Raw genomic sequence first — 21,786 nt, 5'->3', positions numbered from 1 at the left:
AATAAGAGAGGCGATGAGACGAAGGAAAACTGGCTGTCGATGAAATGCAACTATATCGAATAATGTGAAAGAAAATACGACCATAACATGTATAAGAAAGTTAGAGAATTGACAACTAAAATGAAACCAAGCGGCCTACATTCAGGTTTATTGGACGCAGATGAGAGCCTAATATCCGAAAGTTCAGAGCTTATAAACATGTGGAAGACTTACACAGAGCAACTTTTTGATGATATACGTATAAGCGAGTACACACATGACGAAGACGTCTATGGGTCTTCAATTCTACGATCCGAGGTGGAGACAGCCATACGGTCTTTAAAATGTGAAACAAACATCTCCGAAAAGCAGTTTGGCTTTCGTAGCGTACTAGGTACAAGGGAAGCGATCAGGTTCTCATCCAGAGGTGAAGAGATATAAACAAAGACGTACACCTGTGCTTTATCGATTTCTCCAAGGCTTTTGACAATGTCAAGCACGAAAAGCTCATCAAGGTGCTTAGGAACTCTGGCATTGACGGAAAAGATATTCGTATTATAGCTAATATGTATTGGAGTCAAACCGCAAAAACAAAAATAGGCAATTCGCTCAGCGTCGAAATTGCTGTCAGAAAGGGAGTACAGGGGTGCATTCTGTCAACCCTCTTATTCAACCTATACTCTGAATAAATCTTTGGAAAAGCACTGGCGAATTATCAGATGGCATCAAATTAAAAAATTAAAAATTAGATATGCCGACGACGCAGTAATTATAACTACATTCACAAGGACACAAATTAAATGATATTAGCTACTTATCATTTTTCAGATGCGGAACTGGATACTAGAGGTATTATCTTTAATAAGTTATCACAGGTGCAGCCATACGCAGACGACATGGACCTGACATCTATAAAAAACTAACCTTTGTAAGTTTTGCGACTGCCACAAGAAATATAGCAGTCAAATAAATGCAAATAAGATCAGGGCGGATCAGGACAGTATAGCATCAAAGCAGTCGAAAGGGCATAATGCTTGTCAATCGTTGTTATTTTGGGTTGTTGAAATACTTACGTAAGTCGAGCCTCTCGAGAAGCACGAAGATCGTAATCTATAAGACGTTAATTGAACCAGTTTTAATCTATGGCTCGGAAACCTGAACCCTAATAAAAGGAAATGAGACTAAGTAAGAAAAATCCTAAGAAAGTTTTATGGTGCTGTTCAAGAGGATAACGTCTGGAAAAGAAGATATACTTTTGAGCTTTATACCTTATACACAGGGTCAGGAAACAGAGACATAATATCAACAATCAAGATTGGCAGGTTAAGATGGGCAGGACATGTAGCACGTTGTTGTCATAGCGTGCACCCAACGCACAGAATTTTTGAGGCCATACCGCCGGCAGTAGAGCCAGAAGGACCCAGACCAAGGCTGAGATGGAAGGATGGCGTTTCTGAGGATGCTAGAAAAATTGGTGCAGCAGGTCCTTGCCAGAGACCGGAAAGGATGGCGGACGAGGCTAGAGAAAGTCGTAGCACTACTGATGATGATGATGACTCAGCATTTACTCAATTAATAAATAATTAGTGTCAGTTTGGCAACATTACCTTTATGATAACATATTGGCCTCATTCATAACAAAACATCGATTACCAATCGATGACCAATCTTCGGCTGAATGCACTGAAATAAATCGATTACTAAACGATTTTTTCTTATGAGTGCGGCCAATGTAAATATTAAAAAATCAAACATCGGTCAGGAACTTACTGGTACGGTCCCACAACTCGAAAGCTGACCCGATTACAGGATAACCCGAGATGGAGTGGACCCATCGCAACTTTTTCTTAAAAATGTATTTTTTCACGTAAAACGCTATGCAAAGCACTACTAAAACTACATGAAACCACCAAAACATTATGCACCGATGTTAATGCATCGATAACAGCTTATTATTCGACTCTATAGCAAAAATTTGTTTGCGGTGCATGGCATTTAGGGCCGGACTCAGGTTTAGAAAAACGCTATGGACAACCTCTTATTGTGATTTTGTGAAAACAAATTAAGGATTGCAGTCGATGATTTGCTTATAAGTCACTTATATGCAAAAAAACAATTTTGCTATAATATTTCAACATTGGCAAAGGTTTTTAGTAGTACATCCCTTCTTCCTACAAAATCTTCCTACGCAAGATAAAAAGAATTTCCAGAGCGAAAGGTAAAGCCTTTTTTCTGCCTTTGCAAACTTATTGGTACATAATATAAAAGTCAATTATTTCTAAAATTTTTGATAATTTCTCACGACTCTAATTCTTGCCGTCCTATCCTCCGATATTAGTCACAAAGCTATTTAGTAAAAGTAGTAGTAAAATCCTTATTTTTTCAAAATTTACTTAAGTAAGGGGGAAAAAATGCTTAAGTAAGGTGGTCAATTCTAGAATCCCTAGACAATGCAAGGATCGACTCTAGATACTCAAACCTCATCAAACAAATATACTATAATAACGCTTCCAATCGTGTAAAAATAAATGATGAGTTAAAAACCGACAATGTTCCAATCAAAAGAGAAGTAAGGCAAGGAAACACACACGATTTGCCGACGATATTGTGGTCGTTGCCAGCACAGGTGAAGAGCTTAAAAACATGCTTCGGGAGCTTCATCGAGCATCGCTGCAAATTGGACTTGAAGTAAACTTGAACAAAACAGAGATCCTGAGTACAGAAGACATCCAGGTGACTGTTAACGATCAACCCCTGAAGGTTGTCTCGGAATATGTTTACTTAGGCCACAAAATTCAACTTGACAAATAAAATCAATCTTCTGGAATCACAAGAAGAATAGGCCTCTCCTGGGCAGCCTTTGGCAGACTAGGATTTATCCTTAAATCTAGTGAATTTATTATAAATTTGAAAAGAAGAGTGTTTGATGCCTGCGTGATGCCGGTTCTCACATATGGACTAGAGACAATGACAATTACCCGCAAATTTTCCAATAAACTGCAAACCACCCAACGAGCAATGGAGAGTGCTATGATAGGAATCACTCTAAGGGATAGAATCCGCAACGAGAAAATTCGAAGAAGAACTAAAGTGACAGATGTTCTAAGGCTTGTGGCACAACTGAAAGATGGGGTGTTCATATGGCAAGGCAGGACGACCACAGGTGGGCACATATTATACTAGTTTGGCGCTCAAGAGAGACCAAACGGAGCATTGGTAGGTCCCAGAGACGATGGCGGGATGATATCCAGAATGTTGCAGGAAGGAATTGGACCCGGACTGCTAGAAATAGAAAGGTGTTGAGGGATTTGGAAGAGGCCTACATCCAGGAGTGGATAAATACGGGCTGAGAAGAAGACGTGAAAAAAATACAAGGCAAGACGTTAACAGGAACGTCAGGAACGACAATTATCTTTAGTTCAAAAATTTGATTGTTTTTTCTGAAAAATAATTAACACTGTAAAGATTGAAACCAGTGTAGAGGTAATTATTAATCAATCTGGACAATGTCCTGAGATGCAAGAGGATAACATTGGTTTCTATTTATACGGATTTAATAGTGGGGGTTACTACTAACAGTACTAGCAGCAGCAGTACTAGTAGTATAATAGAAGGGTACTAAAAGTAGTAGAAAATAATTTAAATTTCTTAAATAACATCGGTCTAAAATGGGTATAGATCCCAAAATCAACTTATTTAGGCTTTGAACTAGAATCCGAAATAACTTTTAACAGACGTTTGAAAAAGAAATAAACATATTTGTCTTCTAATAGGACTGGACAAAATTTGCTATACCAGATTTATAGTACGGCCCTGAAATTTCCAGTGATCAACAAGTTACGCAAAATACATAGAACGCAGAATGTTTTCTAAATTTTCCTTTACACACGATAAAGAAGATACAGTGTGGAACGTAGGCAAGTGAGGCGAAAGCATAGAAAATTGGGATAAACACAATTTACGTGCACAAGGCGAAATTTGTACGTATGGGCTGACAAAAACCTAGAGTGAAAAAAATCCCTCTAACAGGGCGCAATAGTACTGTCCAAGATATCATTCAAGCTGTACAAAGCGCCATTTTCATCTTCCTCAACTTCAACCTGGATCTAATTATGAGATGAGAAGTTCAAGAATAGCAAGATTGTAGCCTGGTTACTTGTATTTTTAGGTCATGAAGAAGATGCTACCAGCTAGTTACACCGTGTAGATGCGGTTCAAACAATTCATTAATTGCTCGATAGTAGTAGATATTGCGTGATAGTGTGCAGCTAAGCCAGACCCGCAATTTGCAAATTTTTCACACATTGCGCATGTTTTGTTTGCATCGCAATTACTATTTTGTAGTAGCTGCGACAGAATATTGCAGTTTCCGAATCTTTTCAGTTTAACGATTAGAACGTGTCCTAAGGCAAAAGTTCATCTACGACTTAAATCTAAAGCAAGCTCTTTTTTAATCGCATTGGTAGTAATCGTGGTAATGATCGTGGTAAATTGGTAGCGCCTATTATTGTTGCCAGATTCCAGCCTTAAAATCTGGCTGTACTCTGATTTCGCTGTAGCACTGAGTTGCTATAGAAGACGATGTAAATTCTATTCCAATTATGGAAGCACTAATGATGAAATTCAGTGGTTACAAGACCTCAGCCTTATGGGACTTATTCTGCAAGATGACGAAACTCATTGCAATGATCATTTTGCAATACATACGACTTTATTGATTATTGACATTTAAAGCTACAGTTTAATTAAAGTTAGACATACAAAGGCAGTTGAAACAAATCACTTAACTTGTACAAACGCTTATCTAATAAGAACTCTTTTAAACGCGACATGGTTTTACACTGTCAAGCAAGCTGTTGTATAACATTATCCCCAAAAAGCCAAACACCTTTTTTGTGATGAACCACGATGTGTAATGTCATAATAGGGGTTTTGCATCAAATTTATTTTTGGTTAAAACTTTTCTGAACTGCGTATAGATCGTTTAGAAACGTGCCGATAGCCAATTAACAAAAATAGCTGTTTATGATATTGTCACGTTAAGGGGTAGCTCAGAAGAAGGAAACCACAGGTGTACAGGGTGAGTCAACGATAGAGTAAAGTTGATTATTTCACTTGTGTCGAAATTTAGGACAAAATATCGCTTACAAAAGTTTTAGAGAATGTTCAGGTGCATAGTTTAAAATTATTTCTGAGTATACCCGGTGGTCCAATAAAGCGTGGCAAGTATAACTACTTTTTTTTTAATGGAACACCTTGTATATTTATACATATTTGGGTTCTCTATGTTATCATAAACATTTTTTATATAACATGTCCTATGCTTATCTCTAACCGTTTTTGACATATTAATTTTTGAATATAGCAAATTTAAGACTTTGTAGGGCTATAGCTCTCAAACGGATCGAGTCAGAACAAAACGGATTGCATGTTCTTATCTCAACTTTTCATGCCCTATCTAACCGCGGTATTTTTAAATTTGTTATTTTCAAAAAATAATATGTCAAAAACGGTTAGAGATAAGCATAGGACACGTTATATAAAAAATGTTTATAACATAGAGAATCCAAATATCTATAAATATATAGGGTGTTCCATTAAAAAAAAGTATTTATACTTGCCACGCTTTATAGGACCACCCAGTATACTCATACATATTTTTAAACAATTGCTCTTCTTAGTGAGAGTGAATGTAGTGAGATTTGAATAGATTATGTTATAATATGGCTATGACTTTAATTATTGTCAAACAGGTTTTTTAATTAATGCTGTCAACTTCGCGTTGTATTTTACAGAAGATAGTGGTTATGGATAGTGGAAGGTTGCAGAAAAGAAAATATTGTTTAAAAACAAATTTTGCTTCATAACATCCTGTTATGAATCATTGTGAAGTTTTAAAGACTTGAACATACGAACACTTGTATAAGATTTTAAAACCCAGTTTAGCAAAAAGCGACTCAGAAGCCACATTTCCAATCAATACAGTTCCACAGCAATCAAGGTCTTGTTCAGCTAGGTACTTGCACATGGTGCTAATAACCAAGGAAGCATAGCCTTTGTTTTTATGTTCTTCTAAGGTTTGAAGGGCAGTCATTTGTCCTATAATTTTTCTAGTTAATTGATTTAGTTAACTTATACCAGAACGGTTTACCCCAGCAGGAAGGAGCCACCCATGATACCAACAGGTTATTAGCTTTAAGGTATACACCAAACCCTTTGCCGAGTTTCATCCGATCCCGAAACAATGAATCAGATTCAGCACCTGTATACTTCCAATGCTTTAATACAACTGAAAGATCTTTTGGTTCGAGTGCTTTAACATAAACCTTTTCAGGACACCTAAAACGCTTAAAATTTAATTTATATCATCAGATTAGTAATTTTTTTGTTACGGCACATCCAGCTTCAAACCCTTTTCAGCGCTTAGACTCCAAACATTGAAATGTTCAAGCGTTGCGTTATTACAGCCGTACTTTTCACTAATTATAGGCCAAATTTTGTCGTGAAACTGCTCATGGTATCCAAAAATAATCACATAATGATTTTTAAGGTTTGTGAAAAAAGATCGTAGCAGTTTTGAATGTAAAAATCCTTCTATTAGATTTTTAGCCGAAGGGTCTAAAGTGTGCAAAACTATTTCATGAGCGGGTACCTAAAAATGAAAACTGTTAAAAAAACGAAATATAAACTCCTTTTGAACGTTATAAATCACTTCTACGGATATTTCTGTGATTTCTTGGCAAATTCTTATTTTCAATCTAGAAATAATATCACTGAATGAAGAAAAAAGCTTAGGTACCTCGGACATATTATGAGGAACAAAAGCAAATATCACCTTTTAAAGTCTGTACTCCAAGGGAAAGTTTATGGCAGAAGACCACCAGGACGAAAAAGAATATCACGGTTTATAAATTTAAGAACATGGTTCTCAAAAACTACTACCGAGTTCTTTAAAGCAGCCGTGAACAAAGTCATCATATCTAGAACGTTTGCTTCTTCAGTGCCAGCGTGGCAATGGGATATGTCCCAAATGATTGGCGGTCAGCGGAAGTGATCTTTATACCAAAACCCGGTAAAGGGACTACATCGAATCATTCAGACCTATCAGTTTAACGTCCTTCTTCATGAAAACGCTGGAAAGGATGATAGACAAGTGCCTAACAGAGGAAGTCCTCATCAGGACACCGCTGCATAGTAACCAGCATGCATACAGGAAAGGAAGGACGATAGATACGGCCTTCCATGCTCTGGTGCAAAAAGCTGAACAGGGATTACAAGACAAGGAGATCACATTGGTCCTCTTCTTTGATGTGGAGGGGGCATTTGATAAGGCCAGAACAAGCAATATCTGCAACGCTTTCAAATCGAAAAAGGCACCTGTTTCAGTTATAAACTGGGTCGGGAGTGCGACAGCGAGCCGCACGGCCAGTGCCTGAACTGAAACTGTGGAAGAACGGCTGAGGTACGGGGGGGCTGTCCACAGGGCAGTTGCTTTTTCCACCGCCTGTGGTGTCTGGCTATGGACGAACTCCTGAGGCGGCTAGACCGAGAGGGCTTCTACGCGCAAGCCTACACGGACGGCGGCCTAGTTCTCGTCAAAGGGAAATTCTTGAATCTTGGAAAATAATAGAGAGATGGTGCAGCGATGCAGGATTATCAGTTAATCCTAGCAAAACGGAGATCATGCTCTTTACAAAGAGAAGGCAAATGAAGGATTATAGGCCGCCAGTCTTGTACGGAAAGCCTCTTACACTTGTGGGAGAGGTTAAGTACTTGGGCGTAACCTTAGACAGTAAACTCACGTGGAAACTGGGGCCTAAAACTTATGAGGTGGTTATACACGGCTGTTATAAGGCTGCACTGCTCTGTTATGGTTCCTTGGTCTGGTGGCCGGCGGTGGAGAAGGATTTCGTATCCCGGAAACTGGCGGGTTTGCAAAGACTAGCCTGTCTGGCAATAACCGGCGCAATGAGAACGACACCGAGTCTCGCATTAAACGTTCTTCTGGGCCTTCCTGAGTTACTTCTGTGGATACGCAGGAATGGCGCTGCAGAGGATGGAATGCGGCTCTACAAGGTGTAACAACCACCTGCGTCAAGGATATACAAGTATAGCGGCTGCCATGCATCGGGATATTCGAATCCTGGGGGCAAAGGTGATCGCACCTGACGATGATGTAAGACTTAGTTTGAAAGGAAGTCTAAGGTAGAAATCCCAACCAGGGAAAGTTTGGACAGTAGGTCAGTGACTTCTCGAGAAGGGGTGCAAAGCTGGTGCATCGACGGATCAAAGTCTACCAATACGGGATGGTCAGGGGCGGACGTGTACCGACAAGACTCCAACAAGGGGGCATATTTTTCGCAGGGGGGCGGACGACCATCTTTCAGGCGGAATTGTTTCGTCGTGTAATCCTCGAGGTCGCCACAAGCAAGTAAGTTACAGAAGGACGGGAGGGAGTGATCGAGATCTACTCCGACAGTGACACTGTCCTAAAGGCACTTTGTTGTGCCAGGAAGGGTAACAGACTGATTCAGGAATGCTGGGATGCCCTTTACAAAGTGGCAGAGCAGAAGCAGGTAAACCTAGTGTGGATTCCGGCACATATGGGGTTTGCAGGAAACGAGCGGGCCGATGCACTGGTCCGGCTCGGGTCTTCTGAGAGTCCAATAACTGCCGAACCTCACATAGGATTAAGCAACAGACAGGTAGCAAGCGCACTAAGTGACTGGGAGCTTGAAGGTACCACAAAGATGAGGAGAAAGGCGGAAGGGTGCAGACAAGCCAAGGAATTGATTGGAATCCCAAGCGACGCCAAGGCAAAATCCAATGTCAAGGAGTCGCTGGGCCTTAAAAACGCTAGTTGCGATTCTAACAGGCCACTGTGGCCTAAACAGACATTTGCATCTACTAGGAATTGGTGATAGCCCTGTTTGTTCACATGTGGAACGGCGGAGAATTCATATCACTTATTAGGAGTCTGCCATCGCTGGTCGTCTACCAAAAGGCGCTTTCTTGGAGTCTCCACACTCTCCTGCAGGGAACTGTCTTTCTTGGAGTGGGGACGGATCCTTGCCTTCGTCAAGGAGATGGGACGTCTGGGTGGCGTAGTGTGGTAAGGTGGGGAGGGTTTGAGGGGAAACGGCGAAAAGGGCCTTCAGGCCTACTCGCTGGACCTTTTAGGGTCCCACCGCATTATTAGTACTACTACTACTAGGACGTTTGCTACGTACACCTTTTCAACGATGGCAAATTATGGTTAAATATTAGTTTTGGTATCTGATATTTTAACCATTAATGAAGTACCCAAAATTCAATGCTGTCAAGACGACAGAGTCAATTGACAAAGTTCCTCTCGTCGGCAGGCGCCAAATATTCCTAAAATCGTAATTACCTTCATCAGAAGATATTTATCATATACTAATTAATTTAGTCCCTAGTCAATATCTTTGATTTTTTAGTTGATAACCTTCTCCTTGGAGCTTTAAATACGCGATGAGTTTAAAATGCGTATCGTATCAGCGTCGTTTATTTCTTCTATATTCTTGCATTTTTTAACCTCGAAATGATAATCAAAAAAAGTTTCCATTAAAAAACTCACATACAACAATGGTTGTCAGGTTTTATTGACTAGTGTTGATACTCTCATACACAATGCAATTTGAAACTATCTGCTTCCAATTTATAAAAAAAAAATAATTACTGCTTCTTTCTTTCTTAATTTTGTTATTTAACAAGTTTGCAGAAAAAATATTGTAGGGTATTCGTATGAATAGTTCTATTAAGGCACTTAAAATAATAATAATAATAATACCTCGCTTCGCTTGTCCTGCAAACTTTCCCATGCGTGCCTTAAAAATTCACTTTTAACACTAATATCATCATTTCGTTTTTGGCCATAAAAACTCATGTTTCTCGAAAACAGGAAAAAAAGAGCAATGAACCAAAAGAACCCTTTTCATAAAAATTAATTGGTGCTCTCGAATTTGCTGTAAAATTTGAAATATTTCTGGAAGCGTAAAAGTTAGGGTCAGGTAAGGGGATTGACTTAAAAATGTGAATATCGCACTGTATAACAAAGCAAGTAAAAACAGTATTAAAAATAAACAAAACAAAACTTTTGATAACCTCACCGGCATACTTGCGATAAAAGTACCATCTTCTCGCCAGCAACTATGGGGGGAATATACTTTAACAAATCCTGGTAATTGTCCTTCTAGCGCTTTAACACAATTTCGCAGGAAACTGTAAATGTACGGCAGTTGCTTTTTGTGATCTACGTACATCTTTTCCAACTTTTTAACATCTTCGAGACTTAATTCTTCCAAGACGTCACTATGACTAGTATCCATACTGAGATATGACTTAAATTTATACTGAGAAATGTTGGAAATCAGAACTTATGCACAGGGTTTCAATTTCGATAAGAGCTGATTGGGGCAGTTCTATGCGATTTATAAGGGAAAATATGTAATAAACTAAACAAGCAAATAAAATTATCAAATTAATATTAGATAAGTTAATTAAAATCTGTACAGTATTATAGTAATATTTACTATCCTCCAAAAGCAAGGTCGATGCATATATCGGCAAATTTATTTAAGCATTACTCGTACAAATTACGTATCTAATTTACATAATGCGATAATTTTCTAAATAATTTAACAAAAATGGTTTTCTGCGAATAAAACAAAATGTATTGGATTAAAGTGTAAGAGAGTAGAGTACAAATATGTGTAATAAATCATATAAGGCATCAATTAAAAATAACAACGTATCAATTGATGTTATTTGTCGTTGGACAGACAGACACCCTAAACAATAATTATAATAATTCAATGTAAAAAAAGTACGAAAAATCGTTTTTACTCTCAAGATAGGTTCACAGATAACTGAGATACGTGAATATCTCAAAATTTTCCACTGTGTCTTTTAAAGACCATTTAAAAAAATTATATTCTTATTTGCAGTTAATCCAAGTATTGATCTGACGTCGTCCTTGATCTGACGAATTCGAGTGCTGATGATGACCTAAAGGGCCGAAACCGGTTCATAAAGGATTAATAAACATTTGCACGTAGCATACGCTTTTTACTAAACCACCCTGTGAAACTTAACAATAAATTAAGTTATTTAAGCGAAATACTTATTTTAGACAGTTTTTTATAAGTTAACTCAAACAGAAACACTAAACTGGCAATTAAACATCCAAAAATGAGGACACCGAAAGCTCCCTGTACGTGCAGCAGCTTTAGCTGGACGATCTCATGGACTTTCTGCCGATATCGGATGGCTTTCTGAACGTTCTGATCCATGTACTGAGTAGCAGCCTCATTCTGCCAAAATAGAATCAAACCAGCCTCGAACGTTCTCAACACGAACATGTCCACCTGATCCAACAACACTGAGCTTTTCCTCAACATCAGAACGCACAGTTCAAAGTAAAAATCTGTGGTCATAAGATGATAGTTCTGAATGATGTCGTCTTTGATGTATGGGCCTATGGCGTAGTTTCCTAAGCCAATTTAAAGAAGCGGTTAGCACTAAAATTATAGTGCAACTTGCTAAGTTATTTACCGTTAAGCAACCTTTCAATCGCGAAAGCATGATCTCCTTGTTTGGTTAGTTCTCTCAATCTGATGTCAGAAGGGAGGGCCTTGAACTTTGACACTAATGCTTTAAGTTTTGGCTGCAAAAATGTAGACTGTTACATGTAGAATATATGAAAACGTAGAGTCAAACCTACTTCAGTTGAGTTTTCTATAGACATTATCCAGCCATCGCTAATGCCACTCCACATCAAGTCTTTGGCTAAAAAGTCATGAATTGTATTTACAGGAGCCTCAAATTTGGGAATTGTCATGATTGTGGCCAAACCGCTGTTGTATGATGTGCTGAAATAAGTATTCGATATAGGTAACTAAACAGTCGCGTTGTGGTGTCTCGTCAAATAGCCCTTATTTACAGTCATCCTTGTCATATTAACGAGCAATAAACCAAAAGTAGTCTGCACTCCATGTGATAGAGCTGATGAAACGACTCATAAATATTATAGACTGTTAGTCGATTTTTCAAGTACCTGAGCACCGTCGCAGTAAAAAACACCATCCCCATCAAATATTTACCAGACAAATACTGGTTGAACTCTTTAGTAGACACAGGCTGCATTATAAAGGGTTTGGCTATAGAAGTCAAAGACAATCCCAATATTTCCCAGTTATTATACTGAGTTAAAGGGTTCTTAGTAACCTTCTCTTTCAACAAACCCATAACAAACAAAGTTGCTAAATATAATAAAAAAGAGATCAATACAGCAATCCAGGTTTGGTGGGCGTAAACATGGACCGGGGTCAACCAAGCATCAGCCAGCCTAAAATAACTCGACTAATGTAAGTTGTAACACTTGTTTTTCAATAAACTTACTTGGGAGCCGGTACTAAGCAAGTAATTCCTGACCTGACAGTGATTTTGGAATAATCTAAATACTTGGCAGGGGTCTCCCATCTGTAGAGAGCACCTGTAAAGTTACAAGTTCTAGATCAAAACTGCAATGCACCGATAAAGTTTTCAGACACGCTTGTCTGGAGACTTAGACGAGCCTGTTTCGATCTTGCTGTAATCTTTTGTGTACTTTTTAGAAAAAGGAAACAACCGTGACAGAAAGACGAACTGTGAAACAGAACCAGAATATCTGTAACCCGGTAATCGATAACAAGGAGGGAAGTGGACTACTAATTCCCGTTGATAAAAAGGAGGTTTGCAGGAATATTTCCCTCATGTGTTAAATGTCCCATATGAGCAGTGCATTTTCACCAGAATGACAGCGAATATTTCCCTCATGTGTTAAATGTCCCATATGAGCAGTGCATTTTCACCAGAATGACAGCGACAATTCCACTCATGTACAAAAAATGCCATATATACGTCATCAAAACACGGTTTGCTATCGGCTAATAAGGAAGGAAGAGAGTTTGCTAGCGGATAAAAAAATCGGATAAATTTTGCTGTTGATTTCATCGTTTCCATGGATTTCCACTACACTTCTATTGTTGCAATGTCTCACCTTGAGATTTTTGCTGGCACTGTCAGTTTTGATGTTTGTTCGTTTTGTTTTGGTTATGGCTCGCTTCGGACCATTGCTTCGGACACAGTTCTAAGGCAGAAATTCAAAAAAAAGTTGAAAAATTGATTCCTGCCAATACAAGGAAGTCCCAGTCTTCAATATGGAAACAATTTAAAAAAACGTCAGTTTTGTGAAGAAAGGCAGTTCGAACTGGAGACACAGCAATCAGTAGACGATATTGCACTTATACTCATGGATGGGGGATTTAATATGAAAAAAAAAACGGCGATGATTATAAGGAGTACGTAGTAAAAACCATATGGAATACAACAGCAAAACTTCTGCAAATGAGATATCTAGAAAGGTACCGTGTTACTTTTAATCCTTTTACTGATCCTGGTTTCAAAAAGTCTCGCGACGCACGTGATTCTAAACGAAAGAAGCTGCAAAGTTCTGTCGCATTAACTAAGAGTGAAATCGACAAAATGGCGTTAATATGGAATGAAGACACACCAATAGGCCTATTAAAAATATTTTACCATGTTGTCGCATACGAGCTAGCATGGCGCGGAGGCGAAGCTGCTAATTGTAAAGTGTTTTATTTCAAGGAGGAAAGGTTTAATAATGGAGACTTGACTGGCCGCATCGAGTACAATTCAGTGTTTTCAAAAACTTGTCAAGGTGGCTCAAAACAATGTTGCGACAGTAAATGGTTAGTAAAGAACAAAGAAAATCCTTCTATTTGTCCAGTAAGATTATTTTACAAAATTTTATCACGCAGAGAAAATCATATTTTAAGTGACAGATTCTTCTTAACTCCAAATCCGTTCTGGCAAAGTAACACGTCAAAAGGTTGGTACAAGAATGTTCCTATAGGAGTTAACGAAATACTCAAGTGGACAAAAACCTCCGCCGAAAAAATTGGTTTGGACATTAAAAGAAGAAAGATAACTAATCATTCTCACCGCTCGAGTGCGGTGTCAAATTTAGCAAAGGCCGGTGTTAGTGAACAAAATTTAATCAAAATTACTGGGCACTCCTCAGCAAGTTCCATAAAACCTTATTTACAACTTCACACTGATCATCATTTAAACCTTGTATCCAGTCTCCGAGAGCATTCTGAAAACTTTGATGCACCTATACAACCATCATCGAAGAATCTATTTCAGTTACATCAACAATCAAGTGCTACAGTTACAAAAGAATCTACATCGATCCTAGAAAGTAGCCTTCAAGGTGAAAGTGCAAGAAAGAATTGTGTTTTTAATAACTGCGTTTTTAATAATTGTTCTTTTTAATGTGTAGTGTTTTTATTTGTTTAAATACTCTTTTCTAATAAAATTGTTGTATTACCTTATATTTCAGAATTATATTCATGGAATTGTCGTATCAAATACCATTCGAGCTCAGATTTTGGGCAGGATAATTTTTCCGCTTGTCTTCTCATACTTTCTTTATGGTACAAAACTCGACTTGTTTGGCAAAATCACTCGAGCTACGCTCTCGTGATTTAGTTACAACAGGTCTCGTGCAGTTACACCAAAAAGAAAGTGTTCTAAGACAAGCACAAAAATTATCCGGCTAAATCTGTGCTCTTGTGGTATTGCCCCCGAATATTTCCCTCATGTGTTAAATGTCCCATATGAGCAGTGCATTTTCACCAAAATGACAGCGATAATTGCATTCTAAAGTGATAATTGCATTTCGATAATTGCACTGTACGTATCTATAACGACTGCATTGTTGTAGAGCCTATTGCTAGTACACTAATTGTTGTCCTTGCGCAGTTTTTTGACTTTTTATAACCAAACAATGTCAAACCCGATGTCAATAAAAATTAATGAACGGTTTGGAACTTGCTCATTGAGCTCCATTGAGCAATCTATAGTTGCAGCAAAACCAAAAAATTTTCTTTATTCGGGAAATATTCCCCAAAATTACATTCGTGCCTTAAAAATGACCTGATAATTCTGCGTTCAAACCTGTTATCTTTGCAAACTGCATTCGGTCATTTTCATATTTTTTTCTAAAAAAGCCCTCCACCTTTGGTGTCGGGCTCTTTCGCCAAAAAAATATGAAAACAAACTCATGCAGTTAAGAGATAACAAGTTTTCATGCAAAATTATCGGTAATTTTTATGCACTCGTGCAATTACCCCCGATAATTGCATTCTAAAGTGATAATTGCATTTCGATAATTGCACTGTACGTATCTATAACGACTGCATTGTTGTAGAGCCTATTGCTAGTACACTGCTGGTTGTCCATGCGCAGTTTTTTGACTTTTTAAAACCAAAAAATGTCAAACGCGATGTCAACAATAATAATTAATAAACGGTTTGGAAGTTGCTCATTGAGCTCCATTGAGCAATCTATAGTTGCAGCAAAATCAAAACATTTTCTTTATTCGAGAAATATTCCCCAAAATTACATTCGTGCCTTAAAAATGACCTGATAATTCTGCGTTCAAACTTGTTATCTTTGCAAACTGCATTCGGTCATTTTCATATTTTTTTCTAAAAAAACCCTCCACCTTCGGTGTCGGGCTCTTTCGCCAAAAAAATATGAAAACAAACTCATGCAGTTAAGAGATAACAAGTTTTCATGCAAAATTATCGGTAATTTTTATGCACTCGTGCAATTACCCCCGAAAAGTTTATAAAGGAATGTCAAGCTACAGACAAAATGTATCCGATAAAATTTGATGTCTTGTCATATTTTACAGAGTGCTAAAATAAATGCGTCAAATTTCAGAATTTGATAGTAATGATGCAGTGGTTTTGTTACGAACATACAGGGTGTTTAAATAAAAAAAAAGCTAAAAAAAATTGTGAACCAAAAATATCTTTAAAATGCAAGGAACAAGCGGTACCGTACCATTTTTCCACATTCAAACCTGCTGTTTTGATGACAGTTAATGTCTACTAAAGAAAAATTCCCTATTGGAGGACAAATTTCAAAATAACGGCCCTTTTCAGCGCCCCCTAGCAACCTAATCGTAAATAACCGAAAGTACACTGTATCTTACGGTTTACTCTATCTATTCACTCCTATGCACTTTTCCTAGTAGTAGTTCTTCAAATAAGGGTTGTTGGCCATTACAAAAAAAAATGTGCAATTCAAGAAAAATTTTCAAAATAACGGTGGTTTTCAGCGCCCCTTAGCGGCTTAACCGTTAAAGTAACGGTATTTTGCGACGTTGTCAAATTTATTTAACCGTTTACTCAACACAGCTTAAGGTTATTTGGGACCTTGCCAAATTTAATTTATTTAACCACTTTTCCTAAACTGATTTTAAGGTTTTTTTGCAACGTTGCCGAACGTTATTTAACCACTTTGTCAAGAGGTTTTTTTATGGGTATTATGTAACGTTGCCAGTTTTATTAAACCATTTACCCAACACTGCTTTTACAAGGATTTAGCGACGTTGCCAAATTTATTTAACCACTTTTTCAAGTGGATTTTTTTAACGGTATTTTGCAACTTTGCCAAATTTATTTAATCATTTACCCAACACTGCTTTTACAGGTATTTTGCGACGTTGCCAAATTTATTTAACCACTTTTTCAAGAGGGTTTTTAGGGGTACTATGCAAAGTTGCCAAATTTTTTAAACCGTTTACCCAACACTGCTTTTAAAGGTATTTTGTTACGTTGTCAAATTTATTTAACCACATTTTCTAGTGGTTTTTTTAAGGGTATTTTGCGACATTGCCAAATTTATTCAACCATTTTACCTGTCTTGTCATGTAACACTGTCTTTAATGGTATTTTGCTGGCCAAATTTGCTTAATACGTTCAATTATTTCCATAAATTTTGGTGCTTTTGAAAACAATTGTTTAATTTATTACAAAAATTGCCATTTTTTTCTTAAATTTTTTGTGTATGCTCGTAGCAATACGACTTTGGGTCGAAGTTTATATAGAAAACTTGGGTTATTTTCTGATGCACTATTAAGCCCTGAAATTGACGCATTTATCGTAAAACTCCCTGTATATGATAATACATATAACGGTATCTCTTGCACTTTTAACAAAGTTTCCAAATAACAAAATCAATACCTGCGGCAATATCGGCATGGTCCTGGACCACATTACCCATCATCCCAGTCCCAGACCAGTTACTCCAAACTGCGCCCCAGAAATCCTGCTCGTTGATCACAGGAACCAAAGTGGTATTCAGGTATTCTGCCAGGGTTGCGATCAGTTTCATTTCGGATCCCAAGTACTTGTACGAGTTTAAGCCTTCCTTTTCTGTACGTTATCCTGTTTTTACAGATTTTCAGAATATGAATAACTTACCGAAAATTACGTAAGGTTCATAAAAGAACATTGCAACCCGTAAAAGTCTTCTCATTTGGTTGGTTAACTTGTCTGGAAAAAGATCTTGGTTTCTCAGGAAGCTGTGATTGTTGGAAAACCACTGGTCTAACATGTAAGGCTTCGAACCTTGACTGCCCACATATTGGTGGGTCCATAACGTGTAATTACTCGCCAGTACCACAAGCAAATCAGCCACGTAGTTTAGTTCAGTGGTTCTGAAAATATCTACCCAGTTTTCGGTTTGAGAGTAATGGATGAACACGTAACGTCTTTTGTTGAACCGATCTGGATGAAGCTTGATTTCCTGTTCCAGTTTCTGGAATGTTCCAACAGGGTCCTGGACGTGAACCACCATATCCTGACACCCAATATGGTTAAACAGGTTCCTGGTATGGTTCATTGTGAGCCACAGCAATGGAGTGTTGGTCTGAATGACTAAACCACTCACATTGTCCTGGACAACAGCAATACAGGATGATTTTGCAAAATACTGAGTCAAAATTATTTTGATTAGAACATCCATGTGCGTCATTATGAAATCAACTCACATAAATGCTCTCTATAAGAACAGTTTTGTTCTAAGCACCAGCCTTTATTATAAATTCTCTTTGTAGTTCACGTATTATGGGCAAGGAATTAGTTTATTGTCGTTTGGCCGCTTTGTTGCGGTATTATTAACCATCCTGCCCACTTAGCATGGACGATTACTTTAATATTCATAATCTTTGCAACGTTTGCGGTTAGACAGAGTGCCGTTAAAAATAGATGAGAAGGAAGATCGAAACTCCACGAATTTATTCATATCTATCTGAAGATCATTATTTCCATCTCCATTTTTGTTTATTGTGTAATTGTGAACGTCAATTTGCGGTGATATTTCGGTTAAAGTGTGAATTGTCCGTTTCAGTTTGGGGTGTTTATTCGACTCCCATTTTGTGAACTCGTCTTTTCCACTGAAGCCATCAAACTAAAAACACCATTTTATAACCAAGTTTGATTGGTAAGGCACGTTTTGGACATTTAACTTCATCTTTAATGAGCCGAAACAAAGCTAAAGTGGTTTTATTCTGTGATTTTTTAGAGTAGTTGGGTATTAGCTAAATTTTTAAACGCAAATTTAAAGTCTTGGTTTTTCATAGCATAGTCTTGTTCAGTTATGTCAACTTTACCATGTTTGGAGCTCGTTTCAATTGTTTAACTCATTGAGTATTGTCAGCTCTTATCTCGTATTCAGTAAGCATCAAGTGGTAAAGTCTTCCTTCCTTCCTGAATCCCCTATCTAACTAGGGGAATATGGCTTCTGCTCCTTTGATGGGGCAATTTGCCAGGGGTTTTCTTTCAGCCTAGGATTTGTCTGACTCTAGGCCATCCCCAGGCAGGCCTCTTGGTGCTTCGGTATACAAATCAATTGGTTGTATTGTGTGGTTTCTGAGCTTTACTTCCTCCTTGATATGGGCGGTGCGTACGGTGCTGAGAAAGACAACACAACAAAGGAGGACAACACAACTACTGGCTGAGAGTAAAATGGGTCCAGAAACCTTATCTACAAACAATATAGGAAAAGCATCTAAGATCAGTTGTCTATAGTCATACTATCTTAATCCCTAGATCTCTATAACAATCAAATCAGTTTAAGTACAAATATATGTGTTTCTTTTTGCAATAATGGCACTTTTTATATCTTTGGCCACTAATTCGCTTTTTGAAACAATTTTCAGCAGAATGTCCTGTTTTATGGCAGTAATTGTAAGTTTTCTTTACTTCACTTGTAGGTTTACTAGTTTTGTAAGTATTTGTTTTGCTTACCCCTACTAAAGCAGTACTTGCCTCCATGGATTTCATTCGTTCTTCCTCTAGAAACAGTCTGGAAATCTACTGATCTAAAGTTTGGTTTTCTCTACTGACTGATTCCCAAGCGGATCTAAAATGTCTTTACTGCTCAGGTAGATACATTAAGAGCTTTGTGATATACATATTATCTGAGATGTCCTCACCAGCTTGTTTTAATTTGTTTAGCACTTCATCCAATTTAGAGATAGAGTTTTCAGCTATGGTTTCTTCATTGAAATCCAAAGTAAAAAACTTTTGCTGCGACAAGTGAATGCTCACCACAGATTCCTTCTCATACACAGTTTTTAATTTTGTCCACATCTGTTCAGATGTCTCACAAGACATTAGGTGAGTTATTGGACCTTCATCCATCCTGGTGACAATTATTTCTTGTGCAACGGCATCACTTCTAATCCATTGTCGATTTTCTCCGGTTCTAATATGGGCTTTGCATCCACATCATTCACAATCCCATATAAACCTCGACTTTTAAAAAATGACTGCAGTCTGGAACTTCCAAATAGCCCAATTTTCGGCTCCGGTTAATTTTAAGGTTGCAGATAAATTTTGTTGTGCCATTTTTGAGTCACGAAGGAAATAAAATGTAATAAAAATAAAATGTATTTCACTTGAACGGAAACATTAAAATTGTGGAATACGGTTAAAGTGCAACTGCACTAATGAGGCAATAGCTAAACTATGCACCGGAGTGTGACCGGACGCTGGGTTGCAAAATATGCGAAATATTTCCAAGTACCTAGGATCAAAGGTCGTCACGAGTTGTCGGCTAGAGGAGACCAGGTCTGGGAGTTTCTGATTGGTGGAACTAGGATTTGAATTGTTGGAAGAAAAGGGTTAACCGCCCTATTGAAGTTAGTTCGAAAGAGTCCGAAATATCGGGAGTACAGTCTTCCCAGTCTTGTCCAGACAACCAGTTCTGTCCAGTTTCGCCGTGCACCGAGAGAGACGATCAGAGCCGGTAGAGCCCAGCCAGAAGACTCGGCTTGCACCACAAAATGAAGTCGTCCCGAAGTTGATAAACATAGATTAACACACTTGATAAACCAACATTTCGCATAGGCAAACAAAATCCAAATGTCAACCTGACACAAGTGATAAAACAACAAAAACACTTATACAGGTCCAAAATAAAACAAGCAAAAATTAATTTTTTTACTAGCAACATTGAAAACAACAAACTCAAAGACAACGACACTCTCCCCAAATGAACTCAATACGTTTTTTGCCAATATATCGGACACTATTTCAACCAATCTTCAGAGGTCCGGGGCTGATCCCACACACATCACCTCAAAAATCATACACAACAACCATACCTTATTCTTAGCACCTGAGTCTCCTACAGGTGTTATGACAATCCTGAAGAGCTTAAGCGCCAGCACAGCTAAAGATTTATTTGGCCTCAGTAACAAAATTCTAAAACAGCTCTCTGAAGGTCTCGCACTGCCCCTCTCCATTATCATAAACAAATGTTACATCTCTGGGAGTTTCCCAAGTAAACTAAAAACTAGTAGAGTAATCCCCATCTTCAAAAAAAGTGATGAAAACGACCCAAGTAACCACAGACCTATTTCCTTAGTCCCGGTTCTATCTAAGCCCATCGAAATCAGCCTAAACAATCGCCTGACCGCTTTCCTGGAGAGAAATAATCTCCTCTCGGCGCGTCAGTTTGGCTTTCGGAAAAGAAGATCCACCGCGGACGCGTTGAGGGCTCTGGTGGGCCACATAGTTGAGCGGTTCGGGGGGGGTAATCTGTGTTGGCGATCTTCTGCGACCTCTCGAAGGCGTTTGAATGTGTGTCACATCGGATCCTACTTAGCAAACTTGTATACTATGGCTTTAGGGGTAACTCGCTACAACTTATTCAGTCATACTTTTCAGACCGCTTCCAACTGGTCGATATCGCGGGCATCAGGTCGGAGGCTCTCCGTGTAAGCGCAGGTGTCCCGCAAGGGTCTATACTCGGACCCCTATTATTCATCTTGTCTTGTATGTAAATGAACTACCTTCCCATCTCTCAAATCTGACATCGGTTCAATATGCAGATGACACAACCCTTCTTGACCATAATTGTAACACTGCTCAACTCCACGTGGTAGCTGCCGCCACTCTTAGGAAACTAAACACCTATTTTGCTGACATCAATCTATGCCTCAACCTCGAAAAAACAGAAACTGCCATATTCTCTTTGAAAGAAAAAAGATGAAGGTAAATCGTTCAATTTTTTAGTAGTAATCCTTGACAGCAGGTTGACCTGGAAACGTGGTGTTTCCATCACCCAATTGACAAAAAACCTCTCTTCGACCCTATTTCTCCTCCGCAGAATCTCACACACCACTCCAATAGAACTCTCCTGCACAGCATACATGGGTCTTTTCCAGTCCAAACTATCATATGGCCTATTATTCTGGGGAAATTCGACAGATTGGCCAAAGGTTACACAAAAAAGCCATAAGAATTATGGGAAAACTAGAGTCCTTGGACAGCTGCAGAACCTCTTTTCAAGATCTCCGAATCCTAACCTTACCAGGCCTATACATATACCAATGTTTGGCACATGTGAAATCCACAATAT

The 21,786-nt window shown here is 38.3% G+C and overlaps 3 protein-coding genes across 6 annotated transcripts in view; all 3 read right to left on the bottom strand.

The window, feature by feature from the left end:
• LOC145729769 (putative cytochrome P450 4s3) overlaps positions 1–1,939 on the bottom strand; it is a 30,228-nt gene extending 28,289 nt beyond the window's left edge. Inside the window, exon 1 of one of the 4 annotated variants that reach the window (XM_081980676.1) lies at positions 1,750–1,939. In XM_081980676.1, the coding sequence (XP_081836802.1) occupies positions 1,750–1,897 (148 nt within the window). In that variant the 5' untranslated portion in view covers positions 1,898–1,939. Of the gene's footprint in view, positions 1–1,586; positions 1,627–1,749 lie in introns of those variants that run through there. The other 3 variants (XM_081980673.1, XM_081980674.1, XM_081980675.1) reach the window with 3 other exon arrangements.
• Positions 1,940–5,291: 3,352 nt separating this feature from the next.
• On the bottom strand, positions 5,292–10,400 carry LOC145729065 (uncharacterized). Its single transcript, XM_081979674.1, has 4 exons — positions 10,110–10,400; positions 6,372–6,631; positions 6,131–6,318; positions 5,292–6,078 (listed from the first exon to the last, which is right to left on the bottom strand). The coding sequence occupies exons 1-4, from the start codon at positions 10,326–10,328 to the stop codon at positions 5,861–5,863; spliced, it is 885 nt and encodes a 294-aa protein (XP_081835800.1). The 5' UTR covers positions 10,329–10,400; the 3' UTR covers positions 5,292–5,860.
• Positions 10,401–10,463: 63 nt separating this feature from the next.
• Positions 10,464–20,229, bottom strand: LOC145729150 (putative glutamate receptor). Its single transcript, XM_081979791.1, has 7 exons — positions 17,340–20,229; positions 17,100–17,291; positions 12,400–12,493; positions 12,056–12,346; positions 11,723–11,870; positions 11,554–11,665; positions 10,464–11,491 (listed from the first exon to the last, which is right to left on the bottom strand). Exons 1-7 carry the CDS (start codon positions 17,890–17,892, stop codon positions 11,106–11,108), a joined length of 1,776 nt encoding a protein of 591 aa, XP_081835917.1. The 5' UTR covers positions 17,893–20,229; the 3' UTR covers positions 10,464–11,105.
• Between the last annotated feature and the right edge of the window lie 1,557 nt (positions 20,230–21,786).

Source organism: Ips typographus, linkage group LG5 (assembly GCF_016097725.1).
Source record: "Ips typographus isolate SLU linkage group LG5, UJ_Ityp_2.0, whole genome shotgun sequence".
Lineage (NCBI taxonomy): Eukaryota > Metazoa > Arthropoda > Insecta > Coleoptera > Curculionidae > Ips > Ips typographus.
The sequence above is the reverse complement of the archived record's forward strand: the minus strand, read 5'-3'. Positions and strand labels throughout refer to the sequence as shown.

What these genes read in the sequence shown, in the direction of transcription:
- LOC145729150 (XM_081979791.1), bottom strand. Translation starts at nt 17,892, where the DNA reads ATGACGCACATGGATGTTCTAATCAAAATAATTTTGACTCAGTATTTT. An exon ending in TGAACCTTACGTAATTTTCG is followed by an intron (nt 17,292 to 17,339) that starts GTAAGTTATTCA and finishes GATAACGTACAG; the next exon opens with AAAAGGAAGGCTTAAACTCG. An exon ending in TTTACTGCGACGGTGCTCAG is followed by an intron (nt 11,871 to 12,055) that starts GTACTTGAAAAA and finishes TACTTATTTCAG; the next exon opens with CACATCATACAACAGCGGTT.
- LOC145729065 (XM_081979674.1), bottom strand. Translation starts at nt 10,328, where the DNA reads ATGGATACTAGTCATAGTGACGTCTTGGAAGAATTAAGTCTCGAAGAT. An exon ending in CTTTTATCGCAAGTATGCCG is followed by an intron (nt 6,632 to 10,109) that starts GTGAGGTTATCA and finishes TTTCATTTTTAG; the next exon opens with GTACCCGCTCATGAAATAGT. An exon ending in GGTGGCTCCTTCCTGCTGGG is followed by an intron (nt 6,079 to 6,130) that starts GTAAACCGTTCT and finishes GAAAAATTATAG; the next exon opens with GACAAATGACTGCCCTTCAA.